This window comes from Spea bombifrons, chromosome 3, assembly GCF_027358695.1.
Source record: "Spea bombifrons isolate aSpeBom1 chromosome 3, aSpeBom1.2.pri, whole genome shotgun sequence".
Classification (NCBI taxonomy): domain Eukaryota; kingdom Metazoa; phylum Chordata; class Amphibia; order Anura; family Pelobatidae; genus Spea; species Spea bombifrons.
In genome coordinates this window covers 83,091,392-83,113,180 of record NC_071089.1, presented here as the reverse complement: position 1 = coordinate 83,113,180, position 21,789 = coordinate 83,091,392, and the positions used below count along the sequence as shown (strand labels likewise).

At 39.5% G+C, this 21,789-nt stretch overlaps 1 protein-coding gene across 1 annotated transcript in view; it reads left to right on the top strand.

Moving 5' to 3' along the window:
* Window positions 1–21,789, top strand: part of TNK2 (tyrosine kinase non receptor 2) — a 44,265-nt gene that overhangs the window by 14,991 nt on the left and 7,485 nt on the right. The window contains exons 2-11 of the mRNA XM_053460371.1: window positions 6,433–6,610; window positions 7,840–7,910; window positions 10,245–10,451; window positions 10,982–11,134; window positions 11,493–11,770; window positions 12,153–12,279; window positions 14,230–14,376; window positions 14,741–14,835; window positions 20,130–20,324; window positions 20,832–20,923. Of these exons, the coding sequence (XP_053316346.1) occupies window positions 6,433–6,610; window positions 7,840–7,910; window positions 10,245–10,451; window positions 10,982–11,134; window positions 11,493–11,770; window positions 12,153–12,279; window positions 14,230–14,376; window positions 14,741–14,835; window positions 20,130–20,324; window positions 20,832–20,923 (1,543 nt within the window). The remainder of the gene's footprint in view (window positions 1–6,432; window positions 6,611–7,839; window positions 7,911–10,244; window positions 10,452–10,981; window positions 11,135–11,492; window positions 11,771–12,152; window positions 12,280–14,229; window positions 14,377–14,740; window positions 14,836–20,129; window positions 20,325–20,831; window positions 20,924–21,789) is intronic.

Genomic DNA, 21,789 nt, shown 5'->3' with positions numbered 1-21,789 from the left:
TCAAATTAGTAGTACCTTAAATTTGGGCAAGGTGGCAGATCTGTATAGATATTTCCCACTATAGCACTAACCTTCTGTTCTCATTCTAAAGTGTACAGCTTTTTTTTTTCTTTTCTTTTTTTTTCTTTAATTTATTAAATCAAGCAGTCCAATGGGTCCAGATGATTAACAAAGCCCTCTAACCCTTGAGCCTGGGAAAATGCACGTTGGAGTCTGTGATGCTGATATACATAGGGCAATAAAATTTTGATAAAAAAAAAAAGAATGGCAACACCTGATAACAAGCTGATTAATACAGAAAAGGGGAGTGTTGGTGTATACATGTGAAAAAGCTATAGCTTGACACATAAAAATGTCCGCCATAGTTATTTAGAATGCCCGTGTGATTTCACACATCACACCGAGTGTACTGAGGAGACAGTTACATTTGTAAAGTGGTATTGTTACCATAGCAACCAGTAGAATGTGCCTCCTGATTGAATGATCCTTTGAGTTACTGTGGTGGTGACTTTTGTAGAGAGGCGACATGTATTAAAATAAATAGTTCAGGTAATCGTGCAATGGACACAGCTGACTATACACTACGATGTGAATTAATTACGCCCTCAGAATAGCCTAAGACAAAGACTTTACTGCCATAAAAATTAAGACAGTTTTTACCATATTCTTGTAACTATTAACCTTGTTCTGGTCCTAATGTCGATCCCTTATTTAGTTTATGTTCTAGGTGTGTGCTTCCACAACCGAACAGTAATCCTGATGCCATCAAAATAATTAAATACCAAAAAGAAAAGATGGAATAACCCCCCTCCAAATTCCCTACTCAGAACATTTATGACCCTCTGGAGGGACACATACTTTTACAACATCTCACCCTCCCTTATCAGATCTGGGTAGTAAGCACCCCCCCTCTCCTGCCACACTACATTGAATTCTATGTGTCGTTTTGCTCAGATATGCTTTAGACTTGAGAAAGGGAGAAGAGCTCCCGAAAGCTTGTCATTCTAAAATTCTGTTAGTCCAATAAAAAAGGTATTATCACAAGATACTTATTCCATCTGTTATTTGATATTGACACCACTGGACTAATACGGCTACAACCTCTACTCTACTAAAAAGAAAAGATGTATTTTTGCATTCATTTGGTTGTCACATAGTTCACTTTAGTCAAACAGGACAGTTCTTCCTCTAGCAGAGTGGGGGTTAAAACGATGTTGACAGACGAGAGAATGGGACTTGTTTAAATCCCAGTGGAGGCTTCCACAGGAAATTAACTCTCCATCCTGCAGTTAAATCTGACCCCTTGGCTCTGGTTCAAACAGTTAGCCATGTGAACACCATAGAGTATCTGTTTTTAGCTGGGCAGACGTACAATCCAAGAGGACTGTGCTTCTAGGAAAGAGCTGGGACCAGAGGCTACACCCCCTGAACAACTTATTTCCGAGTGTGTTGTCAGACACACAGAGACGGCTGGGATGCAGGGATTCCAGTGAGAACGGGAGGCACAGGAGTTTTCATTCAGCTCTGATCCCTGCTGCAATTTTCTCGCTTTAAGAATGGATTATGATAGCTGGAAACACCTCATCCCGCAGGATCTGTACTCATGAAGCCACAATCCTGGAGAGCATGCCTCGTAGTTACAGAGGTATACAAGTGGAAGTCTGCTTTCTGCTGGACTAGTTCACTCTTTTCCATGTCTAGCTTTGCTGTCATAGTCCTCCTCCCTCTGGATGTTATAACACGACAGGAAGAAGTTTTGGGTGTATGGAGTTCTAGAAGCTAGCCATCCAGATAATGATACTGTGAGACTGTTACTGATCCCCCGAATGCTTTTCTACAGATATAACATGGAAAAATGGAAACAACATTTCAATTATAGCACATAGCAATTCTGGAACCTGGATGTAGCACATTCATTTACGTAATTCTTCTGGCATTATGGGTTTTATTATCCAAGACTAAGCAATTTGCTCGCAAGCAGTTTTACTTTGGATTCCCTGTTTAATTGCTGTAAACTGCACATATTTTACGGTGGTTATTTTTGTATGAAATCTGACTGCTATAATTTTCCGCATATGGTTTAGCAAAGGCATTTTTTTACTGACCCAAACCAAACCCCTGAAATGACATCTTAAAAACATAATTTTGTACAGTTTCAACTCCGTTATCACTTGAAATTCTGATAAATTAAAATTATTTTGTTCCAAAAATCAGGCGAAGAGGTTTTGAGATCTTTTTTGTTCGGTCAGCATTTTTACATATCTTTTTGGGGATTAAACATTATGCTGAAGCCAGTGTGCGAGCCGACCTGTAAAGATTTAAACTCAATCAAGGGACACAGGGATTGCCTTCCTCTGGTCCTCTTGTATTTGATCCCATAAAGGGAATGATCTTTTTTTCTCATCACCCTACAAGAAGCAGAAAAAGAGATTTGAATGTGTAAGTTACTGGCCTGCAGTCACCTCGTCACCTCTCCATGCCACTGGAAAAACGCTGACAACTTCCATGAGTTGGAGAAGAAAAAGTTGCATTGTTAAATTTGTTTTTCACGTGATGTTTTTTGGGGGGATGGAATAACCTGTTATACAGACATGAAGCGATTCCAAGCCTGGAGGAATTCTCTTCCCTTTTTCTCCCATTTTAAGATTTATAAAGTAAGTACAAAAACATTCTGTTATGCAATTGAAAGGGTGAACAAATCTTTTGAATGCAGGAAGGCCACCGAGCTTGTATAGTACCGGCAGACTACTATCGGTAAGGAAGGTCCCGCAGTAATACAGTGCAAGCACACAAATGGATACTTTTACTTTCATGTATGTGGCGAGCTTAGTTTTCGAAATATTTACATAGAAGTAAATATTTATAAATATTATAACTAGGCATGTGAAATGCATGTGTTTTCTTAATGGAACATTACAATACTTGCAATTGACATGTTGAAATAAAAATGACCTTTTAAAGCGAGAGTGTTATAGCTGGCTGAGCATGATGGGATTGAATTTCCAAAGTCAACCCTACGATGTTGACAGTTTAATAATCTCTGCAAAACCATTACTGTTCTTGGGCAGAAATTGAGCTTATATCAGTGCATGTTCCTCATCCCAGATTCCTCGTTTTAAGTCAAATAAAGCATGTTTTTGCTGCCATGCGATATAAGATGTATAGATGGTTAATGATATTCGGTGGCATTTGTGTCGCAGGGCATTGTGCGGTTACCATCCTAATTTCCTGCAGGCTTGACTTTTTCATGCTCCCTTTGTGCCCAGTGGATAGTGCCAGAAATTCCCATTATGGTTCGTAACAAAACAGAATGCAGTACTGAAAGATCCTGTCCTGTCCCCTTTCTTATAATCGTTCAAAGCATTGTTTAATGCCGTGTTAATGCAAGTTAAATGTATGAAATCCTCTGAAGCAAGACTCCTCAGTCCTTGGATTGGCGGTGATGCTACCAAAGATCCCACAGTGGCTGGCATGCCGGTTAATCAATTGGTTTCCCATCTCTGGGAAGCTCTGTCAGCATTGGAATCGATAAACAAATTGTGGATAAAATTAGATTGCACTAAATTGCTTCGGACTATTAAAGAAGTGGTGAATTATTACATTACAGGAAATGCACTGAATTTGTCCATCACGCTGTGTGATCACTGGACTGTTAAACAAAATTAATGTAATGAGAGCTGAATATCTCTGCCAGATAGAGGAAAACAAATCAGATTTTATTCTTTGTATTTAGCATTGGATGGAGCAGTAACTTTTCTGGTGTCTGGGAAAGCTTAGCGGCCTTTTGGGCGCCTAGGAATAATAACATATTATGCGTTACTCTTTCTCACATGAGGGTCTTTATTACATTTATGTTAATTTTGCCCCTCTTTTAGTGCTTTTTTGGCAAACCGTGAATTTAGTCAGGTTGGGCCACCGTGAGATGTATCACTATGGATTATGATTATAAAGAGGACTATGCATTAAACACATTCATATACATATGTCAGGCGTTGTACACTTTTTTAAATCTTGATGAGGATGCAAAGGTTGATTATTAGTTATTGTTTTATATAGCGCCATCATATTCTGTAGCACTGTACAATGGGTAGACATAACAAGTAGCATATACCATAACAATGCTCAAACATGCTTACAATCTAGAGGGCATTAGATATATCCTGTATTGTGTTGAACCCTCCATTGATAAATCACAGAGGGCCCCCGCCCTTACTGGGCTCTGGCCTGCTTTCGTGTACCAGAAAGCTGATCATACATGCTTCCAATTTTGTGTTTTGATTTTCTTTTATTCTCCAAATACTATCACTGGAGACTAATTGTGGCCGGATCGTCCTGTTTTTCACTGAGCCTTAAATGGAATTATTTAATTTCTTCATTAATAAAAAAAAAATAAAGTCTCAGCCATGAAATACGTAGAAAATAGTTGGATATTTCTCAGATGATATTCTCAAGAGACAATTGGGGCCAGAATAAAAAAACACATAAAATCTCTGCATTTTTACCCATCCCCCGGCTCTATAGCCAGTCCTCTTCCCTGTCACTGACTAAGCAATGATTTTGATAAGGAAATATTATTTACATTGCCAATGATCGTCAATAACATGGCATCAAATCAGTAATAATGGTGCAGTGCACATGAAAGAATGCACTATTATGTTTTTTGGGTCCATTGTGCCCTTTAGGTTATAACCTTGTCCTCTGTTCCTTCAAAGTGCAAAACCTCAGAGAAAGCCACACTGGTACAATACATGGTTCAACTACATATGTTAATAAACATTGTGGATGTTCATCAGTGATACAAACCATACTTGACCACTCGCATTTTTCCAAATTTTTTTACTTTCTCTGTAAGGATAGATCACAACAGGTTGATTTCTTCCCATGGGCTGTAAAAATTGTGCTAATTTTCACTTTTGCAGGAAAAATCTTGCCTGCTTCTGCTCACTCTTGTACTAATCTGTGATTCCAGTGGCATTACTTCAAAAGCAGGGAGCAAATGCTGCCTTTTTGGGTATCTCTTACAAAAGCATTTTTTCCTCATTTCACCCACTGTTGTCCTACATCTAGTTAAACATGATATATAATAGTAGTGAATAATGGCATTATGAAGAATGCATACAGGAGAATGCGTATGGGATAAGAGTCTGCTCAGCCTACTGCAGTTTTACCTTTGTGGTGGATTATAGTCCCGTGGACCAGCAGGGAGCAGAACAAAGAGATCGCCTGCTTCTGCTTACAGTGCCCAAGCTGGATAACACTAATACAATGTATTCACCACATTCAATATAAATGTGCGACATGTAAAATCTCTTATTAGTGTTTACACCTGACAGGCACAGGACCTTTTTTGTCATAGAGCCGCAATCACTATAACTAGGCTTTGTTTCCTCTTCATGCGCATAGAGCGTTAATGTAAACTTTTAGTAAGCAGCCGTGACTGTTAACCCGTGACATGTGAGCCCACATGCAGGAAATTGGCTAGTTTCTAAGAATCTGTCAGCAACTTCATGTGTTAAATGAAGTCAGGTTATATCAGAAAAATACAAATAGGTACAAACAGACATCAATATATAACTAATTGGACTAATTGGGACCTTTTGATTTCAGCTCCAAGACTTTAGTATGCAGTATGCAACTCCTGGGGACATTCCCCAGCAAAAGGACACTAGGTACTCCATATAATAATTCAGTTGGTAAATTTCAAGAGCTTTTGTTGATTTCACTATACATTTTACAGGGCCAGCTTGGCTCTTTTTGCAGGTTAGACCTGTCCTTCATAATTTAGTTAGTGAATTTAGTGAGGTTATGGAGAAGTATATTAATGGAGCACTGACATTTCCAGTAAGTATTTATTCTAATGGGTTAAGCAAGAAACCAGCCCAAAACCAGTCATTCTTAGGTCAGGTATATCCTATGCCTTGACAAACAGTCAAGGTAATCTGACTTGCCTGGAGTCAAGGGAATGTGAATTCATCTTCTAAGTTTCCTTTTATTTGTGTGATATCGGGTTAAGTGCTCAGTTACTTGTCATTTTTTCTCCTGTTTAATAAAATAAGTTGTTTCTTGGGATATTGATTTCTTAATAACGTTAGGTAACCTCTCCCCCCCAGTATGTTTCACAATAGTGTGAAAATTCACACAGGAGGTCGGATTTGCCTGGATGTGATACATGGAGTCCGGAGGAGAAAGAAAGTTATTTATCAAGCCTCATGCCTGCCAATGTTTTTGTCTTTGTGTTGAACTTTTACTCTCCTACTTTCATTCTGTCATATCCTCCTGTGTGTGTTAGGCAAATTGAAAAGCATCCTAGAGTGAGAGAATACTTATTTTTTTGGGTCTTCTGGGATTAACTGTGCAGTACACATTTGGTTGCTCCTGTTTTCACAGTTCGCCAATCTCTCCTTTAAACACGTTCTTTTGTCCTGTATACAGAGGCTGGGGAGTAACATGCATTCAGATGAGGGCTCAGAATGGCTTCTGGAACTCCTGAGCGAAGTGCAGTTACAGCAGTACTTCCTGCGCATACGCGATGACCTCAACATCACGCGGCTTTCCCATTTTGATTATGTCAAGAATGAAGACCTGGAGAAGATTGGCATGGGCCGGCCTGGTGAGCAGAACAAAGACTTTAAAAAGTACTCCTAGCTCATCTAGTCTGTTACCTCTCATGAGCCATAAATCCTCTTAGGTATTTCAATGAGAGGTGTTCCTTTTTAATCATTTTGTTTTTCCTCATATGAAAATGTGCAGTGTGGAATTGATGTGCAAAGAAGTTGATCATATTTTCTTACCATATTGTTTTCAGAGCACTTTTGCTGTGTATCAGAATAGATAGTGTCATGGATTTTGTCTGTCAATTCAGTTATTAGTAAATCTGAAGTGTTGGCATGTCAGTACTACTGTACACAAAAGGTAATGCCATCCTGTGCATATCTGTCCTTAAATATGTGCTAGGTATATTTTCTGTACCTTAGTACCTGAGCTCATCACATTACATGGTATATTTTACTGCCTTGATAATGAGATGATTAAAAAAAAACATTTTGAGTGCATCCTGGGACTAATTTAAAAATGTAGTCTAATTTTTTCTTTTCACAAAATTCAAAGTTTGTAAAGTTGTATGGTAGCTGTCCGTAGGTCAAAATGTATGTTATGCTTGTCTGCTAGACAAGTACCTGATATTGATTTATAACCTAATAAATTCCGATCGGACAAAAAAAATGCAGTGGAGTGGCCAACACAATAGTTTCTGGAATAAAAAACATACTGTTTAAGACTAAAAAAAAAATTAAATAATTTTGATATGCAACATAGTGAAAACACAGAGCCATACTGAGTTTTAACTTGCCGCTGTCTAAATTTTGTTGACTTACTTTTCATAATAAGATTGCAGAGCCTAAAATATTCAGAATAGTGACATATCCAGTATTAACACAGGTGCCTGGCGTCAGCTATGATATTTGTGCAAGAAACCAGCGATTTTGCACATGGTTATGCCAGGTTGATGATCCACTACCTTTCAGGGATAGGTTTGCAGCAGAACATTGGTAATGGAAGGCGTACTATCTAACCGTGAGCACTATGCCTACCGAGCATTGGGGAAGTAAGTGACCGTAGACATACATGGTTTTACAGTTTAGCAAGAATAAAGGTAAATACAATCCAAATGACAGCCCAGTTTAAAGTTACCTTGTGCCTTTTTTTTTATTTAATAGAAAATTACCAGTGTGAAACAAAAGTCTGTGGTCCACACTCATTGGTTTTTTTCTTCGTTAAATTGGTGATTTGTTGTGTTTTTTTATTTTTTCATGTTATTTTTCTTTTTTTCTGTTCACTTAGGCCAGAGGCGGCTATGGGAAGCAGTAAAGAGGAGAAAAGCTATGTGTAAACGGAAATCTTGGATGAGCAAGGTAACAAGCCTTCATTGTCTGGCTTAGTTCATTTCTTATTCTGTTTTACAAATGTTTGCACTGCCGGGTTACATTGTCTACAGTTGCTGGCATAAATCTACAAGAAATGTACAGTACTTATACGAGGCACTGTACTTGCAAAATATTTACTTGTACACACAATTTAGGTTTTTTGCATATTTTCATCCAAGATATAAAATAGATTTTTTTGTCAATGATCCACACAAATTAGATGATCCTGTTGATTTCATTATAGTTCACTCACTTTACCTCTAAATAAAGTCTCCAATAACAGAGAAGTCACATAATTAATTACACGTCCTTACCTTTTACAAAGCCTGCCGGAAACGAATCAATAAAAATAGCATCATGAAGACCTACAGGTTATCAAAACAATTCCGGAATAAAGTTCAAGGAGGGTGTAAAGCAGGAAAGAAAACCAAGGCATACATTTTTGTAAAGATCCATGGCTAAGAGGAAAGACACTCATTTATGGCGCAACTGGCAGGAGTGCCAAACTCCAGGCCTCAAGGGCCAGAACCAGTAGATTTTCTGGCTATCCCAATGGTTTGAACTGATTAAATCACTAATGTTCAAAGAAAGCTTTTACCCAAATCCTAGTCTGTTTCTGACTGTTGAAGCCTAGTGAGTGTGCTGCTTCTAAATTTAATTCTCCACCAAGCTGGGCTTTATGAAACGGTGGTCAGAAGAAGTTCTGACAGAGTATTAAATGATGTTTGAATTTTTACAAAAAGGCTAACTTATAGGAACTACAGGTTGATGTGGCCAAAATGTTTACGGCCTTTGCACATAATTCTATGTGTGGAGACTGGCCATCGACCAGAGTAGACCCACTCCCAATTGAACTATGGTTGTGTTATCATCATACTAAAGGGGTGCTTATTTTATTGGCACCAAATGAGATAACGGCCGTGACAAAGGGAGGATCGACAGAGAAAATGACTGACCATTTTCAGATCAAAACCATTTTTAATCTACAAGGGTCCTGGCCCGGGGATATAAGCGGTTCTTTTCATAGGATAGTGACACTAAACATGCTACTAAATCACCAGTGATTAAAAGCAAGAACCTTAATGTTGTGCAGTGGTCAGTCAAAGCCCAGACCTGAATCTGGTTGATAATCCACATTCTTCAGCGATTATTGTACAACCTAACAGAGGTTGAGCACTGTTCCAAAACAGGAAATATATATTTGAGGGGGGAAAGGCATTACAGCTGTATTTTAATACATGGCTGTGACCATTCCTGTCCCTGTGGGTATTATTCACAATGTTTCAACTTAAGGTTTAGTACAGCCACCACTCTCTGATATCTAAGCTGTCACAGGCAGGCACTGTGTAACATACAGTGCTGACTTCTGGACAATAATAATATTTGAATCTTTGGTTAATAGAAATAATATATTTAGTGACAAGCAGTAAGCCTAGCCTGACATTACATGTGATGCTGGCACGCATTTTCCAGGTCTGTAATTTAACATGGATATTGCTGTATTAGTCCAAGAAAAGATACTATTATGTGGTTTGCAGTGGGGCCATATATTTATATACATATACATACGTATAAAGTTTATTAAAGGCAAATTGTGTTCTCTGTCTTTAAGATGTTTGGTTTCACATTATATATCTATATATATCATAACACCCAGAATGGTTCTCATACTACTCACCCCAGACACAAACTAAAATAGAAATATATATATATATATAAGAATTAGCACTTTACAAAAATAATATAGCACTGAAGATGTTAATCTTGCCACCATGAATCCTTTGTCTGCAGTGTTGGAATATTTGGGTCTGGGGTTACTCTGAAAATAGAACCCACCCACTCAAGGTATCGGATTTCCTTCTAGTCTCAGAGCTGGGCTGGGGACTGTTGACACACACATACTGTACAAGTGTCAGCAGTTGTCCCAGGATTTCCTTTCTAGGGACAGTTAGCAGGAGAAGGAGAGATTGATTCAGCTGCAGGACTCTGGCAGCGGAAACTGATAATCCTAGTTGAGAGATTTGTTGCACTTTTCCAGGAAACTCAGCACACTATAAGTATTAAGTTTGTTAGAGGCTGAAATTCATAGCTCCCATGGGTACCCCCGCATTACACCATAGCTATGTAACCTACATCTCTCTGACTTCTGACTTTTGGTGTTATCTTTACAGTATGAAGGCAGTCATGAATATAATCTTCCATTGTTATTTGTATTTATTACTGCAATTTTATATGTGGAAATCTATGCATCCACGTTTCCCAGATATGTGATGTTTTTCTTGTCCTTTCCATTAAATAAACATCCTGCCAATTTGTCCCCAGGTGTTTAGTGGCAAGCGTCTAGATTCAGAATTTCCACCACAGCCCCAGAGTACTTTCCGCAAACCTCCAAGCCCACCACCACCAGAAGGTCAGCAAGCCTTGACATGCCTCATCACAGAGAAGGACATCTCCCTCTTTGAGAAGCTAGGAGATGGCTCATTTGGCGTGGTCAAGAGAGGAGAATGGAGCACTCCTAATGGCAATTTGGTAGGTTACCAATTAGATTTTACCCCCATACTTTGATGAAGGCCGCATTGTTTCATTGCATTATTCCTATGTGTTTTCAATAGGCAAATTGTTAAGTATGTTGTGTTTTAATGTAGCTTTCATTATAATGGATTGTTAGCTACCCTAGCATTGAGCAATTTGGTAGGTACCCTTGACGGTTTTCAATCTATCCTTTTTTAAGGTACAGATACCATTCAGCTTTTTACATATATAGTAAAAGTAAATCTTCAAGGAGTCAAATAGCTGCATACGTTGCCAATGTTTTGAGTCAATTTTTAAGCATTTCTTTAATACAGTTAGGTAGTAATTTAGGTTTAAAAAAAAGACACAAGCCCATCAAGTTCAAACCTACAGTTAACCCAGAAGAAGGCAAAACCCTCACAGAAATTCCCAATTCTGCTTAAAAAAGAGGAAATACTTATTGACTGCAAAATCATTTCTAACTGGATCAACAAGTTATAATTAATCATGTCCTCTTGATGGTTCAATTGTATTCTTCTCATTCTAAGTTGAATGTTGCTGTAAAGTGTTTGAAGACCGATGTCCTAACGCAGCCAGACGCCCTGGACGATTTCATCCGAGAAGTGAATGCCATGCATTCCCTTGACCATGTAAATCTCATACGATTATATGGAGTAGTCCTCACACACCCCATGAAGATGGTAAGAGAAGGGAGAATGGTGTTTGCATGAAGGCGTTTTGTACTTATTGACATCTCCTTTTCATGTTATTTCACTTTCACTTACTTCATCTTCTTTAAATAATAAATACAATACAGTAGAATCTAGTGCTGTGGCCACATAAGTCCAAGATCTGTGACATCCAGTAACAAGAGTATAATGCAAGGTGTTATCGTTGTATTAAATTTAAATTCATCTCCCTATCCCCTTCATGTCTATCAAATATTTTGTTTTAGAACTCGATACTCTAAAACACGATACTATAAAAACAGTTATCTAATTTGGTTGGAGTTTGTGTCCTAAAGTATGTTTTTAAAGTTTTAAAGTCTGTCTTTTCCAGGTAACAGAGCTTGCTCCTTTGGGCTCTCTCCTAGACCGACTGCGAAAGAATCTAGGCTATTTCTTGATCTCCACACTCTGTCACTACGCTATTCAGATTGCCAATGGCATGGCTTATTTGGAATCCAAAAGGTTCATCCACAGGGATCTTGCCGCCAGGAACATTCTTCTCTCCTCCAATGATTTGGTTAAGATTGGAGACTTTGGTCTTATGAGGGCATTACCTAAGAATGATGATCATTATGTCATGCAAGAGCATCGCAAAGTGCCCTTTGCCTGGTTAGTTTGATTTTAGATTGCTCTCCTATTAAGTGCATAAAAATGCTCATTCATAGAAACATAGAATTTAACAGTGGAAAAGAACCATTCCTAGTCTACCATTTTTTTCTGAAGTAAAGGCATTTATCAGTCATTGGTCTTGCCATGGATTCAGGATAGCTTTATGCCTACCCCATGTATGTTTAAATTCCCTCATTTTATTAGCCTGTACCACTCCCACAGGGAGACATTTATGAACCACTCTGTCCGTAAAGTAAACATTTTGACATTGGCCCAGGTTTCCCCTCCAATTGTTCCTTTTCACACTGCCTTTGAATGTCACTATTATTTCCTTTGATAATTGTCTTAAATACTTCTCTGTCCATGTGCTAATATTTATCAGGTGTGCACCAGAGAGCCTAAAGACTCGCACTTTCTCACATGCAAGTGACACATGGATGTTTGGAGTAACATTGTGGGAGATGTTCACCTATGGGCAAGAGCCTTGGATTGGACTCAATGGTAGCCAGGTAAGGAAATATAATATACATGAACCACTTGATGACAATTGCCATGCCAGGCACGTCACGGAAATGCATCCCTTTAACGACAATTGATGTGCCTGGCACGTTAAGGGGTTAAACGGGCATAGAAATCGTTCAACGGTCACTTTCTTCGCTCAGCTGGTGTTGCATTGCAAAAAAGCATAGAGGGCCCTGTTCGTCCACTCCTAGGAGCGACCTTATTCACCATATTGAAAGGCTTTATGTCTTCAACATCACCACCAGACATTGTCAAAGTTTGTGGTAGTAGAGTTAGTGCATGGAAAGAATTAAAATACCCTGCGATTGTCTAGTTTTCAAAAATATATGGCTTGATGAGGTGAATTTAAAGAAGTCATAAATAGGACATGGAGTCAGAATGGCCAGATGTCAAAATTCCAGATTGAAAATTGGTCTTTTAGCCTCTACACAACCTGACAGCCCCATGCATGGGTTGTATCACTCTACTCAGGAGATGTTGCTGAATACGTATTGGGGTGTCATTTGGCAGTGGCATATACCAGTAGCTGGGTGTTTCATACCTGACACACAATATGTGTGTAAAGAAAACACACGAAAAATACTACAGCAAACTTTGCCTAGGCTGGTGGTAGAATTGGTGCATGGAAAATACCCCAATTTTAAATACTCTGGGGTGCCTAGTTTTCAAACATATATGGATTCATTGGATAATGAATTGAACTGACCAGCTTCAAAGCTGTCACAATATGATTTGGAAAAAATGGTTTGTAATACGTATTGCCCTATTACTTACAAAACAAGCAACACAACAAAAAAAACATTGGTCATTTTTAAACTCAGGACCAATATTAGAATTTGTTTAGCAGGTATTTTCGTTAGCTTTCGTTAGGTTTTGTAGAAGAGTAAAATATTGTTCAAATAAGAAAAAGTGTTTTTTTAATATAGTAGCATAGGTGATATGATCTAAAGAAAGCCCTTCTTGTCCCTATAAAAACAATATATAATTTGTGTGGGTACGCTAAATAAGGGGTTAATACAAGTCAACAGGAAATAATATTATAGTACTGTTTTCCGTAAAATAAACATGGACAACTTCAGCAAATGTGATTCTGCTATTCCATCTGTTTTACTAATTTTGCTACCTGTGTATCTTGTCTGTGTCCTGCTATATTGTACTCCCATCAGCATACCTGGGAACTCTCCGGATATTCCCGGGTGAAGCACCGGTTCTCCGGGTCAAGACCCGAATCCTCCGGGAGCGGGGTCTTGACACGCCCCACTACCCGCTCATTTTCCCTTTAAATGGGGGTGTTTCCCGCTGCCATCGGCAGGAACGCCCCGGCGTCAGTGGGAATGCCCCCAATGTCAGGGGGACCTCCCACTGATGTCAGGGGACCTCCCACTGACCTCAGGGGACCTCCCACTGACCTCACGGTTAAATTTTTTGAAAAATATTTCTAATTTTGATCTAAATGATTCCTTTTAATGTTCTTCCCCATCACCGTGTAATGTTTACCTGAGGCTGTGTCTGGCCAGTAAATTGTTTTTCTTTTCCTTCTCTCAGTAAAATAGTGAGACCAACATTCTGTTCTCATGTATTGTTGAAATGTTCTTAACATAAATTGACCTTATTTCATTTATAACAAAAAATAAAGTTTAACAAGCAAATGTAGTTTATTATTTACTGAATAAGCTGTACTTTTATTTCAAGCATAATACTTACTTTTATATACACTGCATTTCATATTGCCAGGATAAGAAAATAATTTTTAATTTGTAAAACTACTCCAGCCTGCGTTTTGTCAAAAACTTTTCCATGGCTTCAAGATTTCCGGAAATGTTATATATAACTGGAATATGATATTCGTCTTGCCCCTTAATTAATGGCTTTGGATTTATAGAAGCCTCTATTGTTGAGAACTACATTTCTAAATAAATGTATTGTAATCCTTACAGATTCTTCATAAGATCGATAAGGAAGGAGAGCGATTGAGTCGGCCCGAGGATAGCCCACAGGACATCTACAATGTCATGCTGCAGTGTTGGGCACACAAACCTGAGGACAGGCCAACCTTTGTAGCACTCAGAGACTTTCTGGTGGAGGTGAGACCAGGGGCCAAAGAGAAGATTTTTTTCTGGCTGTCTCAGCCAACTCCAGCTTTCTGCATAATTTGCAACCTATATTAGGGACAGGCAGTGTCTTGTATATATATACTAGGCTAATCTGAAAGCAATGAAAAGCAATGGTAGTGATCGGCATTGGGACCGAGGCCGTAAGTACTCATATAGTGCTAGCAGTGCTAGCAGTTGGTATTATCTGGTTACCTGGTGTTATGATAAGTGAATAAGGTTAAAATTGGTTTTGCTTCCCTGCTGGCCCTGCTTGTTGTGTAGTAGCAGTAGTTCTACCTTATGCTTCTGTCACACACACAGGCTGGTCACACTCTTATTATCCTTTGTACCCCAGGCTCAGCCAACAGATATGCGTGCATTGCAGGACTTCCAGGAACCAGACAAACTGAACATCCAGATCAACGATGTCATAACGGTCATCGAGGGCAGGTACTTCTTCCATATTCCTAAGTGACTTTAACCCTGTGTTTGTCAGAGGAAATAGTATACTTGCAACACCTGTATTGTTGTGCAAGGCTTCTCTGGTAGTATATGAGTTACGCTGTGATTTTGCTACTGACTTACCTTGTGGGTTAGGTTATCAGTTCTGGGTGGGAAGCTGCTAATGAATCACAGAGGAGCGCCAATCTCAGCCACACCCCATATGCCCAGGCTTTAGGGAGGCAGCACAGGTACATAACCCTTGCCCTGCTGTACTGGAATATATCTGTGTAATTATTAACTTCTTCATTACTGAAGAAGAGCTGTTCAATGTGTCTGCATTATTATAATGGTGCTGACACAATTCCCAAGCACTGTATATGTATGTGGGTCTGTTTCTGTCACATTAACAGAGTGAAAACAATAAAAATTTGCAATTTACACAATGACCCTTTTCATATTTTCAGCCCTTGTGGAAATGATTACTGCTTTGTGGTCCCTTTACATTTTTCTGGTGTTCTTTCTGAACACATCTGCCGGCACGTGGCAGGAAATGTCAGACCATGGGGAACCAGTACAGGGTACTCCTTTAATGGGCATATTGGGGACATTAAACTGCCCATTTAAAGTGCCCTGGGTGGTGCATCTAAGTTCCACGTTTATGATCTACAATAATATTCTCACAGACCTGATGGAAACCTACCTACGTTTATAGTTTTATACTTTACAATATGTTCTTGCCTCTACTACAACAGGATATGGTCACCCTGACTGACCTGTGGCTACGCAACAAACTGTGATGCACTGTATGTTCTGAAACCCTTCTATCAGAACTAGCATTAGCTTTTTCAGCAATTTGAGCTACAGCAGTTTGTTGATTTGGCCACACGGGCCAGCCTTCTCCCCACGTGCATGGACGCCCATGACCATGTCGCTGGTTCACCACTTTTTGTTCCTTGGACCACTTTTGATAGGTACTGACCTCTGCAGACCCGGAAGACCCCACAAGAGCTGCAGTTTTGCAGATGCTCTGACCCAGTCATCTGGCCATCGCAATTAGGCCCTTGTCAAAGTCACTCAGATCCTAAAGCTTTGCCAATTTATGCTGTTTCTAACGCATCAACATTGTGTTTGAAATGTTCACTTGCTGCCTAATACCGTATTTGCTCGATTATAAGACGACCCTGATTATAAGACGACCCCCCAAAATCTGAATATTAACTTAGGAAAAAAAGAAAAAGCCTGAATATAAGACGACCCTAAAGGAAAAAAGTTTTACCAGTAAATGTTAATTCATGTAAACTATTTTTTTTAATAAAAGCTATGATTGAGAAAAATATTTTTTTTTTGTTTTTATTTCTTGTATTTTCCAACCTGTCCCCCAGTTACGCACATCTGCCCCCAGGCTTGCCGCACCAATATGGCACTGTGGCCCATGATATGCCTTTTAACCCTCTATATGCCACTGTGCCCCATGGTATGCCTTTTGACCCCCTATGTGCCACTCTGCCTCCAGAAATGCCTTATACCCCTATATCCCATTCTGGCATTTAGGGGGTTAAAATGCATATTATGGGGCAGAGTGGCATATAGGGAGGTATAAGGCATTCCAGGAGGCAGAGTGGCATTAAGGGAGTTAAAAGGCATTATATAGAGCACTCTGCCTCCAGAAATGCCTTATACCCCTATATGCCACTCTGGCATTTAGGGGGTTAAAAGGCATATTATGGGGCAGAGTGGCATATAGGGAGGTATAAGGCATTTCAGGAGGCAGAGTGCACTATTAAATGCCCCCTTAACGCCACTCTGCCTCCTGAAATGCCTTATACCTCCCTATATGCCACTCTGCCCCATAATATGCCTTTTAACCCCCTAAGTGCCAGAGTGGCATATAGGGGTGTAAGGCATTACACACACACACACACACACACACACACACACACACACACACACACACACACACACACACACACACACACACACACACACACACACACACACACACACACACACACACACACACACACACACACACACACACTTACCGGTGCTTCCAATTTCCTGCTGCATTGCCGGGGCAGCGGGTTGACGTCTCATTCCGCGGCAGCCGGAAGGAGGTGGAGTTGGCAGCGGGGGTTTGTATGCGTCCGTCGCAAATACCTTCCCCGGCTGTCAGAGATCAGGAACTCTGGAACTCTAATCTCTGACAGTCGGGGAAGGTATTTGCGACGGACGCATACAAACCCCCGCTGCCAACTTCACCTCCGGAAGCACCGGTAAGTGTGTGGGGAGGGGGGGGGGCGACGACAGGAGGATCCAGGTCCCCTGCAGCGGTGCGGGGGATCTGGATCTTAGTCTACTAATCAGACCTCTATTTGAGGTCTGATTAGAAGACGACCCCGATTATAAGACGAGGGGTATTTTTCAGAGCATTTGCTCTGAAAAAAACCTCGTCTTATAATCGAGCAAATACGGTATATCCCACCCACTGACAGGTGCCATGATAACAAGAATATCAGTGTTATTGCAGTTACCTGTCAGCGGTCATAATGTTATGGCTGATCGGTGTATCAGCTGCACAAATATCCCTCAAAACATTTAGCTGGGAGGCGTAAAAGGGACAAATCAAGATGGGAAGGGGATTGTGCAGAATCCCCATGCGTTCACAAAACTGGCATGAACATTTAAAGGGACCACACAGCTATTATGTGCACAAAAGTATGATGTCTGAAGTGTCCCTTAAAATATTGGAAGAGCCACCCCATATAATAAAAGTTGAAAGGGGAATACTAGTTTTTGTTTTATAGCTATTCCTGGAACAGACTAAACATATATATATATATATATATATATATATATATATATATATATATATATATATATATATATTACATAACATATGGGGAACTCTCTGCCTTAAGTAATATAGCATCGTTGGAATATGTTTCAAAAATGTGGGACAAATGCATGTCACTGGCACCTGTAGTATGAGAGGTCAGAACTTCTGTTTCAGAGCACATCAGCGTGAGAAAAATGTGCGTTTATTTTAAGCTTAGCTTTTCTGAAATCTATAGAAAGGGTTAAACGAGGAATAGCGAACTTAAATGCACTCATTTCCTTTGACCCAGTATGTGTACCAATGGCGTGCTGCAGCTTAGTTACACTGTAACACACCCACACACTGCTCCCATTCCTGCTGGCAACAGTGCGGCGGGGGCAGGTGAGCAGATCTTCAGAGAAGGGATGGGTTATCGTACAGGGGGAGGAGGAGATGTGCTGGAGTAGAGAGGACAGAAGTCCTGTATGAGCAAAGGATTGACACTGGGCTTCAAGGCTGCTGGAAGTTCTGTAAGTAACGAAAAGCAAAAATCTTTTAAAATTAGGGAAATAAGGAGGGGCAGAGGATCATGCGAAGAAGGGATTTCTGCCCAGGTGCTGCAGGACTTAATACCCTGTACTATATATTTTATCTGTGTGACTTACCTAGGTGTCTTTTCACAGTAATAGGCTTTTAAAGCTCATGTGGATCTAGAAATTAGGAGAGACCAAAGGAAATATTTGGGGACAAATTATTTGGGGGATAAATGATCTAGTTCTAGTAGTATTAGATGATGAAAGCTTGAGTAACCCAGAACCCACTTGTAAGTTCGTTTTGACATTGGTCTGATTTGTCATACTGCTAACATATCCCTTTATCCTGATTGCTCACTAGTTAGTACTACATTCAAAAGTGTGATTATTTTAAGACAGAGACATGTATTATCTGGCATTGTTACCTCCTTAGACTAAACAATCAGCCAAATTGCACAGCGTGATGGGAGTTGCAGATCTGATATATCAAGGATGCCAGAGAAGTCCCTGCTTTGCAGCAACATTGTCGCTGATCTTTTGACCATAATGAATGAAGCATTGTGTCAAATGGAAAGCCTTTGAAGGCTGCGTCCTTAACCTCTTGCATGCTTAGGAAATAATCTAAATATTGAGAATCAGAGTTGCTTTTGCAGCTCTGCTCCCTGTCTATCTCTCCACTCCAGTTACTGATTCCACTTAACTCTCTCTAGGCCAGTTTTTTTCTCAATAAATTACAAAAGTGTTGTCCATTGACAGCAACATAGATTAATTACACCCTTATTAAATTTTCTTTGCATATTCATGTACTTATGTTATCTCTGCTGTTTCTTACTAATATGTCAGTTTTATCTCCACCATGATTTAAATTAAACCGTAAATATCTAATAAAACTTTTTTTCAAGTATCTAAGCATACACCAGAGAACAAGATGTTGGGTATATAGGTGTAAACAATTATATGCTCTTAATTGCTTTTTATACCTTCATAAATAGCACTTTATAATATGACAGTAATCATGCTTCAGTATAATTCTTTCCTTTTTTTCCCTGGTCAATTAGAATAGTTAGCGCGTGTCTCATTTTTATTATTCAGTTCTAGAGGCAGGTTCTCCAGAGCAGGATGCTTTACTCACCTTTTCAGGAAAGGTTTCCAGATTTGCATGTAGCACTCAGCATATGTTATGATGATAGATTTGTATCTTTTAAGGTCATAGAACCTTTGAGCAATCTCTGAGACTTAATCCTGCTGGTTTTTGCTGAAACTGTATTAAAGCATCTTCAAACATCAAGAGCTCTCTCTCCAGACAGAAACCTAAAATAACCATGATCTAGACTTTGTTCTTCTCTGGCTCCAAACACCAACCTGATTTTTTTGCCTATTTAGGAATGCAAATGGTGTTTGAAGCAGTTAGATCTTTCGTATAAACAGAGATTTAATTTCCATGTTTAATTAATCCGGTATACCTAGTTGTAGTGGGAGGAGGCCTGCCACATCTTGCCTGGTGTCCTCTGGCCGCTGACGTCTGCTGAAAGGTAATTAGTGAAAGGCGGAAGGAATTCCAGAGGAGGCAGGAAGGAGTGCTTGTGACAGATTAAAGTCTCAGATTCTGTGCTTTGTCTGAGCGTGTTTCTCCAGGGATGACAGGAAGAAGGGCTGACTCACTCTTACTATGCAAGCACCCACGTGTTAATTGGGCAGAGAGTTAATCAGCTACATTGAACACGTAGGCACTTCAGCAGAAAACACTGTTGTACCCAAGTTGTTTATAGTAGTCACAGACTTTACCATGTTTTAAAAGGTAAGTTAAAAGGAGCACATATTGTAATCTTGTTAGAGGCTACAGCCTGCATTGACTTGGGAAAGAAAATTACTACTACAGAATGGAGGGTGTTATGTTCATTTCATTGCTTGATGTTGCATCTCCTATAATCGAGAATTTGTCTTAACCACAGGGCAGAGAATTACTGGTGGAGAGGTCAAAACAAGCGAACGTTGAAAGTTGGGCAATTTCCAAGGAACGCAGTAACATCGGTGGCAGGACTGTCTGCTCACGATATCAGCCGGCCACTTAAAAATAGCTTCATCCACACAGGCCATGGAGACACTGTACCTGCCCACTGCTGGGGCTACCCGGACCGGATTGATGAGTAAGGAAAACAATCACCTTACTGTGATTTGTCAGAGCATGTGATCGACTGGATGAGCTGTATCAGAGATTGTGAATGTCACAGCTTCCCCTGTCTGCCTTTTCCTTCCTCTACGTTTCTTGTTATGTGACCCCACTGGGTTTTGACATTAACACTTTTCCATATCAAGTGAGATTGAGTTATCATGCTTAGTTGGTGAATGAAGACTACCTTCAGTGAAAGTGAGGCAATGCTATTACCTTTATGGCAGCTTATACCTTCTATAATGCTCTACACTTATGCACCTCAGTATTATTGTATTGGTTGGCTCGATTATCACAAGTTACCAATCGAGTTAAATTCTACTTTAAAAAATGAATAAACCCAAACTGAATATATTTTATAAAGGTAAGTTAAGTTACTTAGTGGTCAATGTATCTGTTTCTCAATTCTCTCATGCATTTTCTTTAGTTGAAACAGAAGTTTAACACTCGTATATCATTAGGTGTTCTCTGCCTCCCCCTACAGGCTGTACCTGGGAAATCCCATGGACCCACCTGATATACTAGGATTGGATCAAGGTACTACTCGTCCAACTCGGCTCCCTGGAAGGGCAAAAAGTAAGTGAAGTAACCTCTTAATGTGATATTGCTCTGTAGCTCATTTTCCACATAAAGGCCAATGCTTTTTGTTTTTAGCAATTAAAATGAGTATTTACATACAGCGTCAAAATATGTAGCAGATTTAGTGGAGCAGTATTATTCACGTATGAAGAGTAAGTGGTGACAATACAAGTGAAGATAAACTGGTTTCTGTTTAAGCTTTTTTAATAATGTTTAATGAGTGGTAATTCTGACAACAGACTTGTCATTCATATAAAATGACAAGCTTGCCCACAGTTGAACTGCAGCCACGACAATCATGCGGTGTAAGTATTTTCGTGAGTAAATGTAGTGTTGCCAGCACAGGTTAAGAAATATGTACATTAGTCATGCAAACTCTTCTTGTACAGTCTGTTTATACAAGCAGTTTAGCCTGTTCTCTGTTTGTTCAAAAAATATGTAATCAGAATTCGATATGCTACAGTATAGTGACAGATTGTACAAAAACGGAACCGTAATTAATATAGCTTAATCAGTTTAAACCCTTTGTAATGTACAGAATAAGGTAAGCATTTATGAGACAATTTCTTGTATTGAGTATATTAGCAACTACTTTCTGAAATGTGACTGTTCTCTTGGGCGTTTTCCTTGAGGCTTCATGTTTTGTGTGCAGCTCATTTAATGGAAGTACTTCAGGACCCCATGGCTACATGCAATTATGCACAAACTTAAAAAAATATGATACACATAGCCCGCTCCCCGCCAAAGCCAACAGAGATTGCTTGCCATCCTACGAAAAGCACATACATAATCTAAACCCAGGTTAGATTACAATTAACACACAAACTGCTGTTTTCCTTTAATTGAAAATTTACTTTTTTAGA